Here is a 25,064-nt window from a genome sequence, read left to right on the forward strand (position 1 = left end):
ATGACCCTTCTTTTACACATTTTCACAGTAGACCTTTTCTTCTGAGACACTGAGAAATCTAGAGGAGTTTTATGACTTCATAGGTTACTAATTGATAGAATTTATTTTTATTGTTTACTGTAGTATTTGTTGGTCTCATTAGTGAGCATTTGATTTTCGGTGCTTCACATTAAATATTTAATTACTATTTAATTATTTAATTACCCTTTTATATTAATTTAATATGTATGTTCCTTGCAAATGTATATAATTAACATGTTACATTGTTAGGTATATATAGAGATCTCTAATTCCTCATGTGAAACCCATGGAGCCAGGTGTATTTTGGAATTTATTTGGTTATAGAATACCTTAGCTAGATCTGGAGTAGCATCCTTTATCAGATACATGCAGTGTGTGAATATTTATACTCAGTGATAATAAGATCATAAATCAGTTCAGATCAGCTTTTGTTACCTACCATATGGTTTATTTTGAAAGAACATTCAATTTTCATACCTTTTTGGATATAGAAATTGAATGTAAGAGATGTGGACTTGTAGTTGATGTTTAATGAAAGTAAAAGTAACTTCCATTTTTGTTTTTAAGTTGTCACCATTTGAGTCAGTGATAAAGAGATATTTGAATGTGCAATGTTAAGTGGTTTTTCATTTTATAGTAAAACATCTGAAAACATTTTTGCATTCAATTTCTTTACCAGGTGGATGGATGATGGCCTAGTAAATGATATCACGCCAAAATTGATAGGAGACAGACCTAATACATACATATACACGAAAGCATTGGCAGAATATGTTGTACAACAAGAAGGAGCTAAGCTAAATGTGGCAATTGTAAGGCCATCTATTGTTGGTGCCAGTTGGAAAGAACCTTATCCAGTAAGTTTTGAGAATTCTTTTTAAGTAGTTGGGATTAAGATTTTTTTAGTCAGAACCCTATTTGAAAAGTTTTTAAGAGCATGCATTATTTACTGAACATGACTTACCATGGCAAAACTGTTTCTATTCTTAAAAAGACTTTTATTGATGTTTTTATTTCAGTGTAATGTAGAAATGCTGATCAACATTTTAAAAATCTTATTTGAAAATTAAATCAAAGGCTATGGTGGGACGTTGTCTGTAAGCACATTCACCTAATGAGTTTTCTCTGGCTCAAGTCTCCTCAACTTAGCCAGTTTTTGTAGCAACTATCTCTTCCATTTTTTAAAACTCATCTTCACTATGGAATTATTCCTACGTTGAGTAGTAGATTGGACTCTTGACATGTCAACATTTGTTGGCTTTTAAACTTATTTGTTGACTAGTTTTCCTTGCAGAGGTGATTGGAATAGAGATAAGAATATTCAAGATCTTATTTTATTTCATTTGCTTTTAATTACCAAGAAGAGGCAGGCCTTCCAAGAGGTAGGCTCTGCCCTGTATTGATCACAAGCTAAGAAAGATATAAGAGATTTCTGTGATTTGCTGTAGAAAAATGGCACTATGGTATTTATGAATTCTTGGTATAAGATGAAACATAACTTAGATTAATTTAGGAAAAACCTAGGTCTCTATAGTGGTAGTAAGTGATAACATGGTTTTTTTTGTTTTGGGTTTTTTTTTTTTTTTTTTTTTTTTGCTTTACAATTTTATTTTCCTTTGTAATTTTGAAGAGAAATTGTTATTTCCCCCTAATCTCAGGATACTGTATCAGCAAAGCAGTAAATAACATAAATCAAACTTGAATAGGCTTGATGTAGCACAAATACTTGATAGGTATAAACTCCTTTTAAGCAGTTTTTCTTGGCAGAGAGTTACTGGAAAAAGAGTTGGTAACTCCTTGAAAATGATTTTTACTTAGCCATTTATGCTTCCAGAGGAAGGCTGATTCTGTTTGGGATGGGGAGAAATATCCTCACCTAACCTGATCTATTTTGTAGTTTTTAGAAGAAAATTACCAGGTATATATGTAATGTAATACATTTCAAGTAATAAATTTCTAGTTTTATAATATTTCTAAGCTGCCTCCCTTTTTAATTTTTGATATTAGGGATGGATTGATAACTTTAATGGACCAAGTGGTCTCTTCATTGCGGTAAGTAAACCTTTTGATGTTTTTAATATTCTGTATATTTTTCTGTTTTCTATACATCTTTATATGTGTATGTGGACTGTTTTATATATCTTAAGGTGTTGTTTTTAATTTCAACAAAGGCAGGGAAAGGAATTCTTCGAACAATGCGTGCCTCCAACAGTGCCCTTGCAGATCTTGTTCCTGTAGATGTAGTTATCAACACGAGTCTTGCAGCAGCCTGGTATTCCGGAGTTAATAGGTATATGAGGTGACAACACCACTTGTTAAATCTATAGTAACTGAGAGGGGAAAACAGAACTAGTGACTCATGTTAATTAACCCCTCAAGCCTGATAGTCCCATTCCAGTACATATAGGCATTATTGCTTCCAACTGTAAGAGTTTATCGCAGGCAATAAAGTGGTTCCATCAGCAATAATTAAGAATTAGCAATAATTTTCTTGTACTTCCTATAGGATAGACAAGTTCATTAGCAATTAACAATGAAATAAAAGGCCTGCCCCCACCCCCATGATTTTTTTCCCCAAAACTAAAATTTGGTATAAACTAGCCTATATAAAGAGCCGAAATGCACAGAGAATGGCTTACATTTATCTAATATGGCACACTAGAGCAGCTTAAGGTCTTCAGTGTAATGCTCTCCCAACTGAATATTTTGGCTATAGAGCAGCTTTAATCAATTCATGATTCTCCTTTTAAAAGGGAATAATAGCATTTACAAGTAAACTTTAAGCTTCTCAAGGACATTTTCTCCTTTATTAATATAGTGTCCTATATTTGAAGTGAGTATTTTATATCTTAGAAAAGGGTGTGATTTATTGTTTTTAGTAAGAGGGACTAAGCCCAAAATGTCTTTTAATTAAAACCTCTGCAAATGGGAAGGTGATAGGAAGAGCTGAGATTGATTGTTGCTGTTGTCCTTAAATTAAAACAAATACTCCTCCTAATACAAGGAAGAAAAATATGAAAAGAAGGAAATCTATGTCTTTATAAATAATTATTTGTTAGGGTAGGGGAAAATGGTAATTATAAATAGTTATTCAGATACAAAAATTAATCCTTTGAGGATAAATTGTAGAAAAGGTACCAATCATCCTCATTTCTTCCTACTTGAATAGCATGCAAGATTTAGTTTGGATGAATTTGTCTTCCTTTTGTGATTCAATGTTTTGATCTTTGTCTTTGCAGACCAAGGAACATCATGGTGTATAACTGTACAACAGGCAGCACTAATCCTTTCCACTGGGGTGAAGTTGGTATGATTTTACCTGTGTTTTTGAATGTTAGAATAAATCTTACAGAACTTAAAATGTTTACTGAATTTTTGTTAGGAACTCCCCCCTCCCCCCCGAGACATTAAGGCCACCAAGTTCCCAATTTTAATTGCCATTTTAGAATAGCTACAAATACTGCCTTGTTGTTCTTAGTAATCTTTGGCAAATTTAAAAATATCTTACTATCCCCTTCCTGTCCCACCTTTGTCTGACCCATACTATTTTTTTGCTGTCATCTACAGCAAGTTTCATATGTACATGTTGTGTGGAAACAGTGCTTTTTTCCTCCCTCACAGACATTCTCAAGCCTGATTTTGCCTACCCATAGACTTCCAGCTACACAAGTTGGCATATCTGAGGAGATAGCTAGTGATCCCAAGAATAATAACTAAAGGAATTAGCAAGTAGGATACATTTTGCCAGGATATTTTCTATTACACTTAGTAATTTATTTAAATTCAAAAATTCATAGCCGTTATATGTATGCTGTTGTTTAAAATAAAAATAGTACAACTTAAAGTCTACTGAAATTGAATCATTTTAAGTTGTTGGTTTATGTTTCCAAATTTAAAGTAAAAATATCTTTGTGGTATTTAGTAAGAGGTTTTGTTTTACCCTAAATTTTTGTTACTCTTGCAGAACATTTTTGATTTTAAAGTCAATCCTTTATGTCATTTGTTCTAGGGCTTTTCTATCACTTTTTTATTTCAATTTGAAGATTAACTATTAGAACTTCTAAGAAAAATCTAGGATGATATTAATTTATGATAATTATTTAAATTAATATTCTTTTTAAGAATTTTAAAACATTTTGAATGACTTAGATTATTTGTAATATTTTATTGTGTTGTTAAATTTAGAAAAATCAAAGTGAACATCATTTTTTATTGAATATCAATATACATTTCCATTAAAATATTAACATAGATGATAATAGATTTGATTGTGTTGACATTGCATAACCTAAATACATTGCAGCAGAAGTTAATTTTGGGTTGTTTTAAGCTTGTTGGTATATGTTTATTTGAACAACTTAATTATTCATAAGCAAAGGATGATGATTTTCCTTTTCTTTTTTAAGTAAGTACAGTAATAAGAATCTGGAAAGAGGAACAGAAAGAAAGAAGCTATCGTAAGAGGTGAAATATAGAAAGTAACATTGTAAAATGACGTAGGTAAAACAAAAGGATTTTTAAGAGTGAATTTTAGCAAAAATTCATTCATCTAATTAAAATTCATAAATAGTGGCAGTCCTAAAACCACTTGAGTTCAGCAGTCTAATACCCATATTCTCTTAGCTACCATAGTTGAATAGACAAGTTTGTTTTTCAAATGAGCGAACTCTGACATCTTTGGTAAAATATTTTGCTTTGTAAAAACATGATTTTTTTCAAAACTTCATTACATGGTTGTTATCAAAGCTGTTACACAACTTTTCTTCCTCAGAATACCATGTAATTTCCACTTTCAAGAGGAATCCTCTCGAACAGGCCTTCAGACGGCCCAATGTAAATCTAACCTCCAATCACCTTTTATATCATTACTGGATTGCTGTAAGCCATAAGGCCCCAGCATTCCTGTATGATATCTACCTCAGGATGACTGGAAGAAGCCCAAGGTAATGGTGACTAGCTCTGTCTTATCTGTTCCTCTGACTGTTAAACAACCCATGCTTACACTAAACTGCATATTAACTCTGTATTTGTTTATGCTTATGATAAGGCTTAATGGCCTTTTGTGAATGAGAAGACTTGAATTTAAGACTTTGTCAGAAAAGCAAAGGTAGTGTTGTAATTTAATTTATTCTAAAGTTTGGATTATTAATTATTGTCATGTGCTGAATTCTAGGTCTAATTTTAGGCTTTTTTCTGAATAACAAATAACACTCAAAATGCTTTGATGCTTATTTTTCCTACAGGATATTATCTAAATCATTCCTTCAAGACGAATCCTTTAAACCAAGTATTAAGGCGCCCCGATATTAAGTTGTATTCCAACAGCTTATTGTTTCATTGTTGGAAGGGTGTCAGAGATACAGTACCTGCATTATTGCTCGATCTTGCACTCAGGTTGACAGGTCAGAAACCGTGGTAAGAGGAATAGCAGTAAATACACTATGTATTGGTAAGGTGGTGGAAGCTTGCTGGAGAGACAAAAAGTCGCTAGCATGAGCTTTACCTTTAGAATTACTAACCTGATTAATCACAATCACAATCAGGGTGCTGGGACATTTCTTAGAAATTGAGGATACATGGGGAGACTGAATCTCATCTTACTGGAACATTGATCCTCCAATACCCATAATAGAGGAAATGTCCAACACCAAGTTTGTCATTGTTATTATAAGCTGAAATAGAGCCCTTCTCTCCCCCTTAAAAACTTAGGGGTGAGTTTTATAGGGGATTAAGGGTAAAAATGTTTTGTTTCAAGTTCATTGTGCAGTTTTAAATGGAAAACATAGGATGCTGCTAGAAAATTAATTGATTTCAGCTGCCCATTCAGCTTATAATATGGTAATTAAAGTTTTTGACTAATTTTCCAGGTTGAGAATGTCATAGTTTAAAAGGTTAATAACAAATGGAAAAGTTCTATTTTTATTAATGGTTGTTACAGCCTTTCTTTCTCCTTTCTTCTCTTTCTACTGAACCTCCACAAACCTAGTTTCTTGCTGTTTTTACCACAATTATAGTAAAATGTTCTATAAAAATATTTATTTTTTTTTAACTACATTGGCATTACAATGAAGCCTTTGATTGGAGAGTCAGGATTTGAGTATTTATGTGTAAAGAAGATGCTGATTTCAGAACTTCCATCAACTGCTCAAAAATAAAAAGTGAGGTATCTGCCAGTTACAGCGCATCAGGATCTGAATTACTTGTAGGGATTTTCTGTGGATTCACTTGTCCAGTATGTTCCTAACCTAGCATGTTAAACATTGGAATATGTGGGAGGTGTGGAACTGAACAACTTTAGAATAGGTAAAGAAATACTTAAGGGGAAAAAGCTCTAAAATATATCAGAATTTTCAGGTTTTTCTGTAGAAAAACCTAGAATTATCTGTAAAGCACATTATTTATGGTAAAAAAAAAAAGCAGGTAGAAATTTATGAGTGATGGCAATGCATGTTGCTTTCTTGATAGTAATAAATTTGTTTCACATTAGAGCAGAAAAGTCAAAACTGGGTCAGAAAACTTAATGTATCTCACTGCCTTATATAGAAATTGGAACTTAGTAAAATTTTAAAAATGAATAAACAGCAAAGTTTAAAAAATAATTTATAGTAGATATTGCTGCATAACAAATCATCTCAAACTTAGTGGCATAAAATGACAGCAGTAATTTTCTTATCACTTTCATCTTATTATTTCTTTCTGGATTTAGAAATTCTAGAAGGAATCAGTTGGGCAGTTTTAGCTGGGGAGGAGGAGGTTTCATATGTGTATGGTCAGATGGCATGGAGAGGGGGGTCCTGCAGTGAAATAGCTAGTATCTTTGTCACTTCATGTAGTTTCTGCAAGGACTAGTAGTTGTCTTAAGGGAGTTGTAGTGCTTGTGTGGTTACTTACCTACCTCAGGAAAACATATGGCACTACTTCCACCTTAAATTCTTTTAGTCACAGGTGAGTCATAAGTCCTCCAAGGTTTAAAGTAAAGGAAATACAGAGAATGGTCAAGATCATGTAGGGCCTCCCTGGTGGCGCAGCAGTTGAGCATTGGGTTGCGAAGCTGCCCGCAACCTTTGCAGCGCCGGTTCGATCCCCGGCCGCCTGGCAGGGGTCCCACATGGCACACAAATCTCTCCTGCTGTGCCCACTGCTCCCCTCAGCAGTGTACTTCGTAAGTCTACCTGTCCTGCTCTCCACTCTGGCTCTGGTGAATTCTCTCACCCACCTGTGCTTCTGACTATACCCAGTGCTTGTATAAATAAATAAAATAAATCTTTAAAAAAAAAAAAGATCATGTTGTAAATAAGCAAGTGGGGTAAAAGGTATTGTTGCAGCCATTTTTGGAAAATGCGTATCTGCTGTAGTCAACCTTTTGGCCACAACAGTTCATATTCCTTCCACATGGAAAATGCATGTGCTTCTTCCCCTCCAAGATGCCTCCTTCTAACATTGGTTTGAAGTCAGTGTTTGGGCAATGAAATCTGGTGCTGTTCCAAAATGAGGCTCTTTAGGTGGTATTGCAAGTATGATTCCTCAAGTATTAGACTGAAAAGCTATGAAATACATTAATCAGTTACCTCCTGCCCATATACCCAACATATAATGGTTAGACAAGTATAGCAAAATTATTTTAGACAATCTTGATCCACAGAAAGAAATAGGAAACATGCAGCCATCTCAGGTCCATAACAGTTCTGAATTCCAATTGGCTATGTAATGGTTTCTTAGGGTTCATTTCTGCTCTCTGGGAGTTTTCTGAGGCTCTGAGCTTTACTTTCTGAGTCATCCACCTTTTTCCATTAAAAAATGGCCTCTTTTTTATGGAGCTGAAAGGATCATGCTCAGTGAAATAAGCCAGAAGGAAAAAGAAAAATATCGAATGGTTTCACTTGTAGGAGGAATAAAGAGGAACCAAATAAGGGATCAGGAAAAAAAAAAATAACGTAAATAATAAAACAACAAAAATTAGCAGGCAACCATAAATCAGAGACATTCTGTGAGGGAGAAGGAGGAAAAGGAATCACACCAGGGGAGAGGAGAGCACAAGGGACTATGGTAATAGTTAATGGGTGAACTGGTGGTGGGGATTTTATCGGGAATATACAATGATGTGAAAGATATAAATAAAAAAATATTTAAAAATGGCCTATTCGCAATTTTAAGTCTTTTCACTCTTCTTCCTGCTGTGAAAAATTGGGAATCCCCAGGGCAGATATTGGCAAACTTTCTATAAAGGCCTGTGTAGTAAATATGTTAAGCTCTGGGGACCTTATGGTTTCTATTGCAATACTCTATTTTTTTTTTAGATTGATTGTTTTTATTTATGCATACAAGAACTGGGGTGTAGGCCAGAGGTACGGGGAGGTAAAATGATTCACCAGAGACAGAGTGGGGAGCCGAACAGGCAGATCTACTGAAATACACTGCTAAGAGGAGCAGAGGGCGAGACAGGAGAGTCTTTGGTGCCATGTGGGTCAGTATCCCTGGCCGGGGATCTAACTCGTGCTGCAGTGGCTGCAGATAGCTTCATAGTGCTGAGACTTAACCCCTGCACCACCAGGGAGGCCCCTGCAGTACTCAAGCTTACTGTTAAATGTAGCTTCCACCTTTCATCCACTCAATTCTGCAACCATAAACATTATGTAAATAAATATTTACATAGTCTAGTAAAATTTTATTTACAAAAATAGATGGATTTGTCATATTGTCTCTGGTTTGCTGACCCTTCATCCAGAGGCCTCTCTTCCTTTTGTACTTTATCTTTTAAGTGTAAACTGATGATTCCTTTTAAATGTGTGGGTTTCCTATGTATTTATTTTGAGACAATTGTCGATCCAAAACCATTTGGCCTCCCTGGTGGAACAAGGGGTTAAGCGCAGCACTATGAAGCTATCTACAGCCTCTGCAGCACAAGTTCGATCCCCGATCAACCAAGGAGATACCCACATGGCGCAGCAGACTTCTCCTGTCTCACCCGCTGCTACCCTCAGCAGTGTATTTCAGTCAGTCTGCCTGTTCTGTTCCCCACTCTGTCTCTGGTATATCCTCTCACCTCTCCCCGCACCTCTGGCCTGTACCCCAGTTCTTGTATGCATAAATAAATAAATCTTTTTTTAAAAAAACCCATACCCATTGATTTTCAGACATGCCTTTCTCTATCCTGAGTCCCTTATGAAGCTGCTCTCGAACAACATCCTTAAATCTTAGATCTTGACTCTTAGATCCTACCTCTTAAAACAGTAGGGTTTCTTTGAGGTCCTATGAGGATTTCTGTCTCTATAAGATCTGGAGAGCCTTTTGTTTATATGAGTTAGTTCTTTAGACCTTTCTAAAGTCTTGAATCTTTACATTTGCATTCTGACTTTGATCTGTGCTCAGAAGCCCTTTCTTAAGGGAATTCCTGGCTGGTATTTTACTTTCCCTTCAAATTCTACTCACATAGTTTATTTTTTAAGATAACTTTGTCCTATTTGAGTAACTCTTGGCTAGATCATTGAATTTCTATGTTACCATAGGTGACAGTTTTGTTTTTCCAACTTCCAACATTTTTTTCACTTCCCTTTAAGCTGTAAGCAGTTTCCTTAAAACCCTTTAAGGTATCCACTAACATTCTAAGTTCTTCCAGGTTTTGTCAGTGGTCTCTTCAGGGGCCTTCCGCTTTCTTTCTACCACCTGATCCTAAAGCCAAAATACTGTGTGTTTCATTTTTTTGTTTATAGCAGCCTCTAATTCTAAGTACTGGGATCTTTCTCTATTATCTGTGTTGCATGATGAAGCACCTCAGATTCAGTGTCTTCAAACAATAATCATTTTATTTCTCATGATTTCTCTGTGTCAGGGATTCTAGAAGGCTTTGACTGGATGGTTCTGACTTAGTGTCTTTCAGGTGGTTGTAGTCAGATAGGGTCTGGAACAGGTACACTGGAGGAGAGTGTTAAAGGAGAGAGTAGTTGGGTTGACCAGGCATCTTTCTCTCACGTAATCTCAACCTCTCCATGTGGTTTCTCCACATGGACTACTTTGGGCTTCCTCACAGCATGGCAGTCTCTGGAAATTGGATAAAATACATGTGACTAAAGACCTCAAGGTTGTGAGTATTCTAGTGAGTAAGGCAGAAAGACCTATAACCTTTTCTTATCTGCCCTTGAATATTACCCAGTGTCATTTCTTTCTCATTCTATTGGTCAAAAGTTATCTTCACCTCTTGATGGGAAGATAGTCATAGTGACTTGGGTGAGCATGTAGGATGGGAGATAATACTGCAGCCATCTTTGGAAAGTAAAATCTGTATCAAATAGGAGATATCAAATAAAGAATCTTCTGACCTGAGGTTTATCCTGTGTGAGACTTTATAGGTTTCAAACAGGAATGATCTTTGACTGCTAGGAGCTTCAAGTCTAAGAGATGTAAAGTTTTTTTAATTTTGGCAGTGTTAAGTACAAAGTCTTTATAATTTATATTTTAATTTGTTCAGATATATATTGAGCAAGTTACTAGGCTTTATATATTGTATTGGGAATGCAATATAATGCCCAGTTCTATATTTTAACTGATATTAATCATGTCATTCATGATGTCCATTTTACTCAGTTTCGTTATTCTGAGTCAGCTAGATAAAAATCTGTCTTGCTATATGTCTGGACATAGTTTTATTTTTATATATTTGGTATTTAAAAGCAGTTTTATTGAGATCTAGTTTGCATGCCATAAAACCCACCCAATGTGAAGCATCCCATTCAGTGGCTTTTAGCAAACAGAGTTGTGTAACCTTCACCAATCTAATTTTCAAACATTCTGTAACATTAAAAAGTACAGCTCAGATGCATCATTCTGGTTCCTGGTCAATAGTCAATGGAGATTAGGATGCATCATATTATCACATGTGGAAGCAGTAAAAACTGACATTTAAAACTTTTTTCCATGGTCTTGTTTTTGGTTATTTAGCTTAACATCTCTGAACCTGATCTTTTTTTATCTATGTTATTCTGATTGGAGATGATTTTGCCTCAATTGGGACTTTTGACAATATTTGAACATGTTTTTAGTTGTCGCAACTGGGGTACTACTGGCATCTAGTAGGTAGGGATCCAAGGGTACTGCTGAGGTCTTACAGTGCAGAATACACCCCCTTCTCTCTCCCTGGTCCCCGCCCCCTCCAACACACAACAAAGAATCATTGGACTCAAAAATTAAGTGCTGAGGTTGAGAAATGCTGCACTAGATGGGTATTGAATCTTGCCCTAATCTACAGGATTGTGATTCTTTTTGCAGGTTGCCATAATATAGAATAAATAAATACTCAGCTTGTATCTGTCAATGTTAGCCCCTGGCATCTGCTCTTATAGCATGCTTAACCAAAGAGTGGCAATGCAACTTTTAAGTTTCTTTTTATTCCTGGTAGTATTTAATCCGGTAACTTTTATTTCCTTATAAATGCTCTGTGAACTTCATATATATATGGTCTTTCAAATTTCCTTTCTCCCTCTAGTCTTTCTATTATAATTATTTTTGATTGGCTGAATCAGTGATTGGTTTTAGGGTAATTATGATACTTGACTGAATCTGAAGCTAAGCCTAGGTGAGAATTGTCAGTGATAAAGAGTTAGGAAGAAAAACTTTTAATAAGATTTATGTTGGAAAACCATGTTAACCAAGTGTGTGTTTGTGTTTGAATCAAGTATATTGTACTGGCTCTGATAGTAACTGTTGATTTGTTTACAAATCTATTATGTCTTTTGTTGTTTTCTAGAAAATAAATTACCAATCTCTTCTCTAAAAGCAGCCTGTCTTGTTTTCCCCCCACGTGCTTTCTATTTATTTGAATCTTTCCTGTCCAAATATAGCGTTTGATTGATGCTTAATAATTATTTTTGTGTTTAGTGGAAGTTTTATTTTAAAACTACTTTTTTGCTTGAGCTGCAGTATTTATGTTAGTCCATGTTGCCCTTTTTTCTCCCAGTATTCTGAATTCAGGATTTCTTTGTAAATACAGTGATTATGTGATCAGAATTACTTAGCTAATATTACTGTTTTGATTTTTCCTCCCATTTTTAATGCTCTGATTTTCTTCCATTTCCCCCATTTCTAAAACCCCAAATTTTTGTGGGACTTTCTGAAACACATATAATGTTAATCCTTACTGTGGGACTATAAATAAAATAATTTTAAATTATTTCTTCATAAATTATTTTTCTGTTTATTAGAGGTTAAGAAGTTTTGGTGTGTTTTGTTTCAAAAGATTCTTTCCTTTTTCTACTTATCATAGGTAATTATTATTGTATAACTATTACTTCTCAAAGTAGTGTTATGAGATCAATGACTTACAGTGACTCAAAATTTATAAAATGACAGATTTAAAGATTAAGGTTCCTCAAAATTTTAAAAAGAAAAAAGAATGTATTGAACGTCCTTATTTCTCTAAGGGTGGATATTGGGGATTTGGGGAGATGAGATCTTGAATTTCTGTTTCAGAAAGTTTTTAACTCGAGTCATTGATACCACAGCACATCCAGATAACCAAAAGTGATCTGGCAATGTTAAGGAGAAAATTATTTTAAAAGAATATATAGATTTGGAAAGAGTTGATTAAAAGCTAAATGAATATTTCTGTATACTTTGTTTCCATGAGACTAAAGAGTTGAGATTATAATGTAACACAGTATGAGCTCCCAGGAAATCTTAGAGATTGTAGTTGAACTTAATAAAATGTGGCTTAAGGAACAAAGCACCAGGGATTACTAATTGAGTCCATTTGTTTGTAGGAAATTTGACCTTAAAAATTATTTTTCATTTTGGATTTGTAAAATGTATTCAAAGTTGCAGAAATATTCTTAGCCCCTGCTGATTTGGGTATTCATAGAATTACGTATTACAATTTTAATGGTAACGTGTCAATATAGAAACTGGTGTCCTGGGTGGTGATATTTTTCCTAATCTATGCAAAATGTGAATCTTTCAATTTTTCTTATAATACAGGATGATGAAAGCAATAACTCGTCTTCACAGAGCTATGGTGTTTCTTGAGTATTTCACAAGTAATTCTTGGGTTTGGAATACTGACAATGTCACTATGTTAATGAATCAGCTTAACCCTGAAGATAAAAAGGCAAGTATTTTCTGCTTTATATTAGAAAGTAAATAGCATACTGATTAGAGAATCATTTGCAACCTTGAGGAATGATTAGATATTTTCTACAACCATTGTATTACAGAAAGTCATTGCTCTTCAATCATAGGGCCTCCCCGGTGGCGCAGCGGTTGAACGCTGGGCTGTGAAGCTGCCCACAGCCTCTGCAGCGCCGGTTCGATCCCCGGCCGCCGGGCGAGGGTCCCACATGGCGCGCAGACCTCTCTTGCCGCCCGCTGCTCCCCTGAGCAGTGTGCTTCGTCAGTCTGCCTGTTCTGTTCCCCATTCTAGCTCTGGTGAATTCTCTCACCCTCCTGCACCTCTGATTGTATAAATAAATGACTGTATAAATAAATAAATCTTAAAAAAAAATTAAAAAAAAAAACTTCAATCATAATTGGTGGTGGTTAAATAAAGTTGTTTCATTTATAATATAAAGTACTTGAGAGTAGTAAAGATATTTTCAAAATGTTATTGAAATGTTGATTTTTCTCTTTAATGTCAGTTTTAAAGAGAACTTTGACCTCTTTCTTTGCTGTTAACATTTTGAGAAAACTACATATTTTGCACTTGTTAGTTTGAAACTTAAACTCTTTGTATGTATTCCTTTTGGGATTGTTTCAAGCATTTTAGTGTACAGAGTATAAATAAAGCAATTTCTGTAGCCTCTTAATGATATATGTAACCTTAAAATACTTTATTTTTCATATTAACTCTTCAAATATTTTAGCTGTGATTAATAACCTAATATGGTTGTTTAATACCTTAGTTTTCTATTTAAACCTCATAATTAGAAGTTATTTTGTTTAGTCTTATTTAAATTTATATTTTCCAGTGTCTTTGCTAATAGATATTCTTTTTAGGATCATTTTCTTTCTGTCTGCAATATATCCAGAATACCTGAATATGATTTAGTGGGAGTCAGTTATTAATACATTCTCAGTTTTTAACTGACGTGTCTCTTTGTTTTTCTCATTTCTATAATACAACTTTAGCAAATTAATGATAGCTTTTTTGATTATACTTTCATATCTGTCTTACGTTGTTGCTATTGAAAAGTTAGTGTAATTTGCTGCTGCTTTACAGATGATCTATTATTCCTGACTCCTTTTCAGAATCTTTATATTTGGTATTCTACATTTTTAAAAAATTATCTTGTTTTGTTTGGGCTTCCTGGACCTGAAAGGTTTTTTTTGTTTGTTTGTTTTTGTTTTTTAAGCAACTCAGGAAAAAACTTAATGTTTCTTCAAATATTACCTCTTCATCATTCTTTTCTTGTGAATTGTTAATATATATGTTGTTCTCACCTTTAGCTCTTTTAACATTAATTTTCATGTTTTGTATCTCTTTGTTTCTGCCTGAAAGCTAGATAATTTATTTATTTTCTGTGGCACTCTGTCAGCTATGTCTAAACCACCCAATTAAATTTTGGGGTTCACTAATTATATTTTCATTTTTAGAAATTTAGTTTTTTTCTAAATCTCATAGACATTTCTGAAATAATCTTCAGAATTTTTTCCTTGAAATATTAAACAATTGTTTTCAGTTCTATTTCAATAATTCAAACTTGTAAAGGTTATGCAACATCTGCTTTATATAACAACAGCTTTCTGTGATTTAGACTAGGACTCATGGTTCCTTGTTTCTTTGTTGCTTTGACTGTAAATTCATATTCCTTGAGAGTTTCTAAGGGTAGTTTTTCAAGCCTAGATTGAAATTGTACTTTACTAGTAAGGATTTGCTTTTGCTTCTGCCAAAAGCCTAGTGAATCTTTGTATCATCAATAAGGTGGCATTAGCAAGCCAGTACCACTTTAAAATATCTGAGTAGGTTTTTAGCATGACTTGATGAATTCAGGCCTTAAATTGGCTGTAGAGCTGGTTCTTGATTACAGTGTCTCAACGGAGATTTTTTTTTTTTAATTTTCCTGGTGCTAGTTTCCTTTCTCTTCACACTTTTTAAAACAATATAGCTAAAGTTATATCACATAGTTTGAAGAAGTTTTAAAAAATTATTTAAAATTTAAAAAATTATTTAAAGAGTACTTTACTTTCTGTTTTTCATACTGAGCCTTCAAAATCCAATATGCATTTTTATAATCTAGCCCCTAAGTTCAGAGTAGCACATTCCATATGCCTCATAGCTACATGTAACTACACGATTACCATATTGGAAAGATTTAATTTTTTAGTGGTTCTCCGATAAGTCCGCAAAAGTCCAAAAGTATGGTGTTTCTCTGCACACTTCTATGTGTAGTGGGTTTACTACTTCACCTTTGCTACTAGACTATAGCTGTATGAATTATTATATTTCTGCAGGAGTGTTCTATAACAAGACTTAATTTATGGGACCATAGGCTTTCTTGCCTGCACCCTCAAAAGTAGGTTTAAGTTACCCAGTGTCCTGCTGATAATTTGAGGTTGAAAGATTTACGACTTTTGTTGATTGTTTGCTTTCTCCCTTCCCTACCTCCACTCTATACAACACATACTGTGCAATGGATTATTAGAAAGTGAGTATTCAGGTGAAGAAAAGAACATTATTACCCCAAGAAGGTGCACTTATGCCCCCTCCCAATCACTGCCTCTTTTCTACTCTAACATTAAATGTTTTTTGTTTTACCAATTTTTAACTTTATATAAACAATGTTATGCAGTAATTTTTCATTCTTTTGTTGGTAAGTGTTTGGAATTAACTTATAGGAAAAGTAATGAATTTTTGACTAGTTGTAAAAGATATTACTCAAGAAAGTAACCATTATCTTTTTTGTTTTATGTAGACCTTTAATATCGATGTAAGGCAATTACATTGGGCAGAATATATAGAGAACTACTGCATGGGAACTAAGAAGTATGTATTGAATGAAGAAATGTCTGGTATCCCTGCAGCTAGAAAACACCTGAACAAGTAAGCGTTACATGGGTTTGACTTTGTTTTGTTTACCTTATGAAATATTGCACTTGTGTTTTTTTTTTCTTAGCTGGTAGAATGAAAGGCATTTCTAATACTCCGTAGAGAAAATGCTTACCTTTGGAGTTAAACTACAGTAGTATTGATTTAACCTAAGATTGCTGAAACTTATTTATCAGTTTATAGTGTTCCTAAGCACTATGTGCAGGTACAATTTAGTTTTAAAAAACACTATTATTGGGCCTCCCTGGTGGCGCAGGTGGTTGAGTGCAGTGATGTGAGGCTGTTCGTGGCCTCTGCAGTGCCTGTTCAATCTCCGCCCAGCATTGGAACAGGCCACATGGTGAGCAGACCTCTCCGGTCTCGCCCACTGCTCCCCTCAGCAGTGTATTTCGTCAGTTTGCCTGTTCCGTTCCCTGCTCTATCTCTGGTGAGTCCTCTCACCCTCCCGTGCATCTGGACTGTACCCCAGCTCTTGTATAAATAAAATAAATCTTTTTTAAAAAAAAATCACTATTATCTACTGCAAAGTAAAAAGGTAGAAGTATTTTTAAATTAGAGGGTTCTTTTTTTTTTTTTTTTTTAAAGATTTATTTATTTATACAAGCACTGGGTACAGTCAGAAGAGCGGGAGGGCGAGAGAATTCACCAGAGCCAGAGCGGGGAGCAGAGCAGGCAGAAGGACCGAAGCACACTGCTGAGGGGAGCAGCGGGCGGCAGGAGAGGTCTGCGCGCCATGTGGGACCCTCCTCCGGTGGCAGGGGAGCAGCCAGGGATCGAACCGGCGCTGCAGAGGCTGCGGGCAGCTTCGCAACCCAGCACTCAACTGCTGCGCCACCGGGGAGGCCCTCTTTTTTTTTTTTTATAATAAATTTTATTTTTATATTCCCCATACAATTGCAACCCCCCCATTCTGACCCCAATCCCTCCCCTCCCGCCCCCACCCCCCAAAAAGTGTCTCTGGTTCATAGTTTTTTGTTGATTTTGATTTTCACTTTCTTATAGTTATTCATTTTCCTGGTCCCTTATTTAAGTTTTCTAGATTCCTGCTATGAGTGAAACCATCCAGTATTTTTCTTTTTCTTTTTGGCTTATTTCACTGAGCATGATCCCTTCCAGTGCCATCCATGTTGCTGCAAATTGCATGTGTTTATCTTTTTTGAATGCTGAGTAATATTCCATGGTATATATGTACCACATCTTCTTGATCCAGTCATCTATTTTTGGGCATTTGGGCTGTTTCCAAAGCTTAGCTATTGTAAACAGTGCTGCTATAAACATAGGTGTGCAGGTGCTCTTTGGAATTGATGTTTCTGTGTCCTTTGGGTAAATACCTAGGAGTGGAATTGCTGGATCATATGGAAGCTCTATGTTTAGTAGGTCCAGAAATCTCCACACAGCTCTCCATAGTGGTTGGACCAGTTTGCACTCCCACCAACAGTGCAGGAGAGTTCCTTTTTCTCCACAACCTCGCCAACATTTGTTGTTGCTAGTTTTTTTAATATGTGCCATTCTCACTGGTGTGAGATGGTATCTCATGGTAGTTTTGATTTGCATTTCCCTGATTACAAGTGATGGTGAACATTTTTTCATATGCCTGTTGGCCATTTGCATTTCCTCTTCAGAGAAGTTTCTTTTTAGCTCTTCTGCCCATTTTTTGACTGGGTTATTTTCTTTGTTGTTGTTGAGTCTCATCAGCTCTTTGCAGATTTTTGTGATCAGTCCTTTATCATTAGTGTTGGGTGCAAAAATGTTCTCCCAGTCAGTGGGGTTTCTCTTTGTTTTTGTTATTGTCTCTTTTGCTGTGCAGAAGCTCTTTAATTTGATGTAGTCCCAGCTGTTTATCTTTGCCTTCACTATCACTGCTTTGGGTAATGTATCTGTAAAGATGTCTTTGATGTGCAAATCACGTAGTGTTTCGCCTATATTTCCTTCTATATATTTTATGGTTTTCAGGTCTTATGTCTAGTTTTTTAATCCATTTTGAGTTGATTTTTGTGTATGGTGTGAGGTAGTGGTCAAGCTTCATTCTTTTGCATGTAGCAACCCAGTTTTCCCAGCACCATTTATTGAACAAACTTTCTTTGCTCCATGCATAGTCTTTGCTCCTTTGTCAAAGATTAGTTGACCATAAATCTGTAGGTTTATTTCTGGATTTTCGATTCAATTCCATTGGTCTGTATGTCTGTTCTTGTTCCAATACCATGCAGTTTTGATGATTATGGCTTTGTAGTAGAGTTTGAAGTCTGGGAGTGTGATGCCTCCATTCCCTTCTTTCTTTTTCAGGAGAGCTTTGGCAATTCGGGGTTTTTTGTGATTCCATATGAATTTCATCAATAATTGTTCTATTTCTTTGAAGAATGACATTGAAATTTTGATTGGAATAGCATTGAATCTGTATATTGCTTTTGGTAGGATGGCCATTTTAATAATGTTTATTCTTCCAATCCATGAGCAGGGGATGTCTTTCCATTTCTTTGTGTCTTCTTCTATTTAACAGTGTTTTATAGTTTTCTTTGTAAAGGTCCTTTACCTCTTTTGTTAGATTTATTCCCAAATATTTGATTTTTTTTGTTTCAATAATAAAAGGGATGGTTTTTTTGATTTCTTCTTCAGATTTATTGTTTGTTTATAGGAAGGCTACTGACTTTTGTGTGTTGATTTTGTATCGTGCCACTTTACTGAACTGATTGATGAGTTGAATTAGTTTTTCTGTGGAGTTTTTGGGGTTCTCTATGTATATTATCATATCATCTGCAAATAGTGATAGTTTGACTTCTTCTTTTCCTATTTGGATTCCTTGGATGTCTTTCTCTTGTCTTATTGCTCTGGCTAGGACTTCCAGTATTATATTGAAAAGCAGTGGTGAGAGTGGGCATCCTTGTCTTGTTCTAGATCTTAATGGAATTGCTTTCAGCTTTTCACCATTGAGAATGATACTGGCTGTTGGCTTCTTATAGATGGCCTTTATGATGTTGAGGTATGTTCCTTGTATCCCAAGAATTTCAAGGGCTTTTATCATGAATGGGTGTTGCACTTTGTCGAAAGCTTTCTCAGCATCTATTGATATTATCATATGGTTTTTATATTTCTTTTTGTTGATGTGTTGGATAACGTTGATTGATTTTCGGATGTTAAACCATCCTTGTGTCCCTGGAATGAATCCTACTCGGTTGTGGTGAATTATCTTATGGATACATTGTTGGATTCTGATAGCTAAAATTTTGTTGAGGATTTTTGCATCAGTGTTCATTAGGGAGATTGGCCTGTAGTTTTCCTTTTTTGTGTTGTCCTTGTTCGGTTTTGGTATTAGTGTAATGTTGGCTTCATAGAACGTGTTTGGTATTGTCTCTTCCTTCTCAATTTTTTGGAAGAGTTTGTGAAGGATAGGCACCAATTCATCTCTGAATGTTTGGAAGAATTCGTTTGTAAATCCATCAGGTACTGGGCTTTTGTTTTTGGGGAGGTTTTTGATTACCATTTCAATTTCGCTGCTTGTAATTGGTCTGTTTAGGTGTTCTATTTCTTCTTTATCTAGCTTTGGGTGATTGTAGAGTTGTAGGAATTTGTCCATCTCCTCTAGGTTGTTGAACTTGTTTCCATACAACTCTTCATAGTAGTTACTGATTATTCTTTTTATTTCAGCTGTGTCCATTGTGATTCCTCCTCTTTCATTTCTGATCCTGTTTATTTGTGCTTTCTCCCTTTTTTCCTTTGTGAGGCTGGCTAGGGGTTTGTCTATTTTAATTGATTTTTTCGAAGAACCAGCTCTTGGTTTCATTAATCTTTTGGATTGTTTTTTTAGTTTCAATTTCATTTATTTCTGCTTTGGTTTTCATTATTTCCTTTCTTCTACTGGTTTTGGGGTTTTTTTGTTGTTCTTTTTCTAGATCTTTGAGCTTCGAGATTAGGTTGTTTCTTTGAGTTCTTTCTTGTTTCTTGATGTGAGCTTCTATTGCTATATATTTTCCTCTTATTACTGCTTTTGCTGCGTCCCATACATTTAGGATATTGGTGTCCTCCTTGTCATTCAATTCAAAGAATTTTTTAATTTTCTCTTTGATCTCCTCATTAGTCCAGTGGTCTTCCAGTAGTGTGGTTTTTAGTCTCCATGAGGTAGGAAAGTTCCTTGCCTTCGTTTTATGGTTTATTTCTAGCTTGATGCCTTCATGGTCAGAAAAGATGGTTGGTATGATTTCAATCTTGGTGTATCTGTTGATGTTTGTCTTGTGCCCCAGTATGTGATCGATCCTGGAGAATGATCCGTGTGCGCTTGAGAAAAATGTGTACTCCGTTTTTTTGGGGTTTAGTGTTCTATAGATGTCTGTTAAGCCCAAATGCTCTAGGTCCTTATTTAGAGCTTTAGTTTCTTTACTTATTTTTTGTCTTGTTGATCTATCCATTGTTGATAGTGGTGTGTTGAAGTCTCCCACTACATATGTGTTTTCTCTGATGTCTGTTTTCAGAGATGACAACAGTTGTCTGATATATTTTGGTGCTCCTTCGTTTGGTGAGTATATGTTAATTAGTGTTATTTCTTCTTGAAGTATTGTCCCTTTGATCATAATGTAGTGACCGTTGGGATCCCTTTTTATTTTTTTGAGTTTGAAATCTGTTTTATCTGATATAAGTATAGCTGTTCCTGCTTTCTTTTTTGGTCCATTTGCTTGTAGGATTGTTTTCCATCCTTTAACTTTGAGTCTATTTTTATCTTTTGTAGCTAAATGTGTTTCCTGGAGACAGTAAAAGGTTGGGTTTTGCAACTCTGTGTCTTTTTATTGAAGAGTTTAGTCCATTTACATTTAGGGTTAATATTGATATGTTAGCATCTGTATTTGCCATTGTGTTTGTCTTTCCTTTGATTTTATTTATTCTTTTCGTATCTTTTTTTTTTCCTTGCCTTCTTTCGTTGTTATTCGTCCCTCTGAGGTTCTGGCTTTAGGATTCCTTGTAGTATTTTTTGGAGTCGGGGTTTATTGGTAATGAAGTTCCATAGTTTCTGTTTGTCTGGGAAGGTCCTTATTCTTTCTTCATAGAGGAAGGAAAGCTTTGCGGGATAGAGTATTCTTGGTTGACATCTGTTTTCTTGGAGTCTGTTGACTATGTCCTTCCACTCTCTCCTTGCCCGTAGTGTTTCTTCAGAGAAGTCTGATGTCAGCCTGATTGGTTTTCCTTTGAATGTTATTTGTTTCTTCCCTCTTGTCAGCTTCATTATTTTTTCCTTGTCCTGGATTCTTGGGAGCTTCACTATTATGTGTCTTGCTGTATTTTTCCTTTCGTCATGGAAGTTTGGTGTTCTTGCTTCTTGTATATCAATTTTCAGCTCCTTCTTCACATTTGGGAAGTTCTCTTCAATTATCTCCTGGAATATTTTCTCTGTTCCTACATCTCTCTCCTCTCCTTCTGGTATTCCTATAACTCTTATATTTCCTTTCCTCATGGTGTCCGAATAGTTCCCGAAGTCTTTCTTCATTCTTTTTCCTTCGTACTTCTCTTTCCTTTTCTGTGTTGGTTCTTTTTATTTCTGTGTCTTCAAGAGAACTTATTTGTTCTTCCATTTCATCTATTCTGCTTTCATTGCTTTTCCCAGAATTCTTTAGTTCTTCCATTAATTCTTTGATCTCCTGCATTTCTTTTACTTCCCTCTTTAGGGACTCAATTTCATTCTTCTGATCGTTGATTATTTTTCCCTTATCATTGTTTTCCTTTATGACTTCTGTCAGTTTTTTAATCATGGCAATTTTAAATTCTCTTTCTGGAAGGCTCAGAAGTTCTTCCAAGTTACTGTCGTTGCAATCTGGGGGCTGGTTTTCTTTTTGTGGTGTGCTTCTTCCCTGAGGAGTTGCTATGTTGCGTGTGGTTCTTCTACTCCCTACTGTCTGTTTTCTAATTTGCCGTATGCGTTGGGACACTGTGTTGCTGGGACTGGCCGGCATCTTGGGTGAGCTTCTCTGCTCCCCTCTGGCTCCTCCGGGAGCCATCTGTCAGTTTCAAGCAGTCTTTACTGAAGAAAGATCCCTGTTCTAAAATGCCGATGTGGGGACACACTCCCCTGTGCTCCTGGTCTGCCCCGGCGGTGGGTTCCCTCTCCCCCTCTTGGCTTGGACTGCATGCCAGAGGTGTTCTGGTGTGGGCGAACTTCCCCGGCTCACCTCTGGCTCCTGAGGGAGCCTTCTGCAGGCAGTCTTTACTGAAGAAATGTCCCTGTTCTAAAATGGCGATGCGGGACACACTCCCTGCGTGTCCAGTCCCAGGCACACTCTTCTGCGCGCCTGGTCTGCCCCAGCTTTGGGTACTCGCTCCCCCTGTGGGCTCAGACTACTGGTCGGCAGGGGCCCGGCGTGGGCTAACTCCCCAGCTGGCCACTGGCTCCTCCAGGAGCCTCTGCTGGTTTCAAGTCGCTAGGTGGCGCCAGAGGTCTCTCCTAGAGCCCTTGGGGAGCTGGTTTTTTTTTTTTTTCACCCCGTGGGACAGGAAACAGAGCGGGAATGGTAGTGTAAACCTCAACGGCTTTGGGGTGCTGTGTCTGCCTTGTGCCCCACCATCGTGGAGAACCCACGCCCCGAATTTTGTGCTCCGGATCTCAGTTCCAAAGCCCTCAGGTCCAGGACGCGGGCTGTAGCCCAGTTCAGTGTCCACAGAATGGCGTCTTTTGCATCCCGCTCCCGTGCCTGGGTACCTGGTTCCTGGATACTCAGTGAGGGACTTTCACCTCAGTGAGGGTCTTCGCGTCTCCCTGCAAGCCTAGGTCGCAGGCGCGGGGACCTGGGCAGCCGCGATCCCAATCCGCGTTTGCTTTTCAACCGCGCTGCTTTTCCGCGCTATCCTGATCCCGATCCGCGTTTGCTTTTCCAGCCCGCTGCTTTTCCGCGCGATCCCGATCCCGATTCGTGTTTGCTTTTCCAGCGCGCCGCTTTTCCGCGCAAGCTTACAGGGCGACCCGGGGCTGTGTGCTGGTCCTGGCCTCCTCCTGGGGGGCGGGGTCTCTGTTTAATGGCGCCCGGAGCTCACCTCCGTGGCGAATCCTGCAGGGTTCTCCGCAGCTCCCGTTCACGGGGTGTGGTGGCTGCAATAGTTCCTTTCCACTCACAGTCCCGCTTGCTGCGTAGTTTGTTCTTGTTGGTCGTTTTAGTGTGTTTTTTTCCTCCTCTCTGCCGGTCGGAGAGTGCCGACTCTGTGGGTGGGGGAGGGGAGCAGGGTTCTGCGCTTTCCTCCCTTCTAGTCCTCTTTTATGGCAACTTTCTTCTTCGGGTGGTTTGCTGGCGTCACCCGTTTATCTTCCGTGTCCCAGTTCTCACTGGGACCTGCTGCTTTTTCCTTTTAATGGGAGATCTTACTCGCAGCGTCTCCTCTCCGCCATGTTGCTCCGCCCTCGAGGGTTCTTTTTTTTTAAACTTACACAAGCACACCTTTAGAAGAGGAAAAGATATAGTAATACATCGTTCAGCATAGAACTTTTTGTTTATAAAATAATTACAAATATTCCTTTAGTCTCAATATAAAAGTAATACATACTATTGTTTTTTTTAAAAAAAAATCATCAGAAAATAAGAGGGGAAAAAAAAAAGACTGTTAATCCATTATCCAGAGACACAGTTAATTTTAAGTAAGTTGTAGTGTTTTTAAATACAATTTTTATATAACACTTTTCAGAACTTTAACATTGTTCTTCTCATGCCTCCACACTTTAAGGTGGCTTAACTTTAAGAGGCTTCACAGGGCATCTAGTTTTATAGATGGAAAATTGAAGCTTAGGGAGGTTGTGTTTGTTTAGGTCATAACATGTGTAAGCAGACTGATCTTTTGACTTCTAAGTTCTTTGATCTTACACCATTTCTTTGAATACTGGAGTCCTATCTTGTACTTCTGTTGAAGATTAAGGAATTTATGCAACATTGTTGTGTGTGTAAAGAATTATAATCCTATTTCTAATACCACTGAAGAACATAAAACTGTTTTGAAACCTGAGCAAGATAATGGCTTGTTATTGTTTGAGAATGAAAAGATTCTCCTATATAGTGCTAGTTCCATGTTTCATTCTTGAATGATGTCTTTTCCAGTTGGCCATTGATCATGTGACTGTCACCTATAAATGAAGTAGTAATTTCACTTGTGTAACAATGATCACTTGTCATCTGTCGTTAATGGAGGGTGATGCATTGTTTGATGCATTGCTTTCCAGACTCCACATAGTTAGGTTTGCTTGACTTTTTACTAACTTTGAATTAAGGATTTCTAACTTTTAACTAAGCTTCAAATTAATATGAATTTTAAATTTGATTAGATTAAAAACTAAGTGTTATCATTCATCCAACAATATTTTATTACAAAAAATACTAATACGTATCTTGGCTTACTTTCCAGGTTGAGAAACATACGATACGGTTTTAATACAATCCTTGTGATCCTGATCTGGCGTGTTTTTATTGCAAGATCACAAATGGCAAGAAACATCTGGTACTTTGTGGTTAGTCTGTGTTACAAGTTTCTGTCATACTTCAGAGCATCCAGCACTATGAGATACTGAAGTCAAGAATACAGCATTAGAACATCTATGCATATGGTGGTCTAAATGCACAAAATGTAAAATGTACTTAAGTCATCTCACCTTTGTCAAGACATTAAACCATCTTAGATCGGAGTGTGGAGTAAATTATGGTACATCTTATGTAACATTTTAATGTTTATGCTCATAAAACCTAGTTAACACACTGTGGTATGCCAGTTCAAATCTACAACCGCCACCAAAACCATGACTTAACATTTTGAGCCCTGGGTAAAAGAAATGGGGGTTGAGGGTAGGAGTGGGGAAATATGAACACTGACCAGTTTAACTGTGCAATTCTGGAACATTAATTAAAATATGCCTTAACATATAGTAAATTTCTAATTCTAATATTTAGTGGAAAGGAAAGCATTTATTTGGACAGGAATATTAGCTCAGTTGATAGATATTTGACTCTCTAGTGTTTGAGTTTTTTCATCAGTTGAAGTGGGTTTTATTTGTTTACATTAT

At 36.4% G+C, this 25,064-nt stretch overlaps 1 protein-coding gene across 4 annotated transcripts in view; it reads left to right on the top strand.

The window, feature by feature from the left end:
* FAR1 (fatty acyl-CoA reductase 1) overlaps positions 1-24,687 on the top strand; it is a 58,044-nt gene extending 33,357 nt beyond the window's left edge. The window contains exons 6-13 of one of the 4 annotated variants that reach the window (XM_037522695.2): positions 701-878; positions 2,029-2,073; positions 2,193-2,320; positions 3,261-3,328; positions 4,793-4,964; positions 12,988-13,117; positions 15,918-16,045; positions 24,413-24,687. In XM_037522695.2, the coding sequence (XP_037378592.1) occupies positions 701-878; positions 2,029-2,073; positions 2,193-2,320; positions 3,261-3,328; positions 4,793-4,964; positions 12,988-13,117; positions 15,918-16,045; positions 24,413-24,575 (1,012 nt within the window). In that variant the 3' untranslated portion in view covers positions 24,576-24,687. Of the gene's footprint in view, positions 1-700; positions 879-2,028; positions 2,074-2,192; positions 2,321-3,260; positions 3,329-4,792; positions 4,965-5,264; positions 5,437-12,987; positions 13,118-15,917; positions 16,046-24,412 lie in introns of all 4 variants that reach the window. The other 3 variants (XM_037522697.2, XM_037522698.2, XM_037522699.2) reach the window with 3 other exon arrangements.
* The last annotated feature ends 377 nt before the right edge of the window (positions 24,688-25,064 follow it).

This window comes from Talpa occidentalis, unplaced genomic scaffold (assembly GCF_014898055.3).
Source record: "Talpa occidentalis isolate TD23 unplaced genomic scaffold, MPIMG_talOcc4v2.1 talOcc4.3, whole genome shotgun sequence".
In the NCBI taxonomy this organism is placed as follows: Eukaryota; Metazoa; Chordata; class Mammalia; order Eulipotyphla; family Talpidae; genus Talpa; species Talpa occidentalis.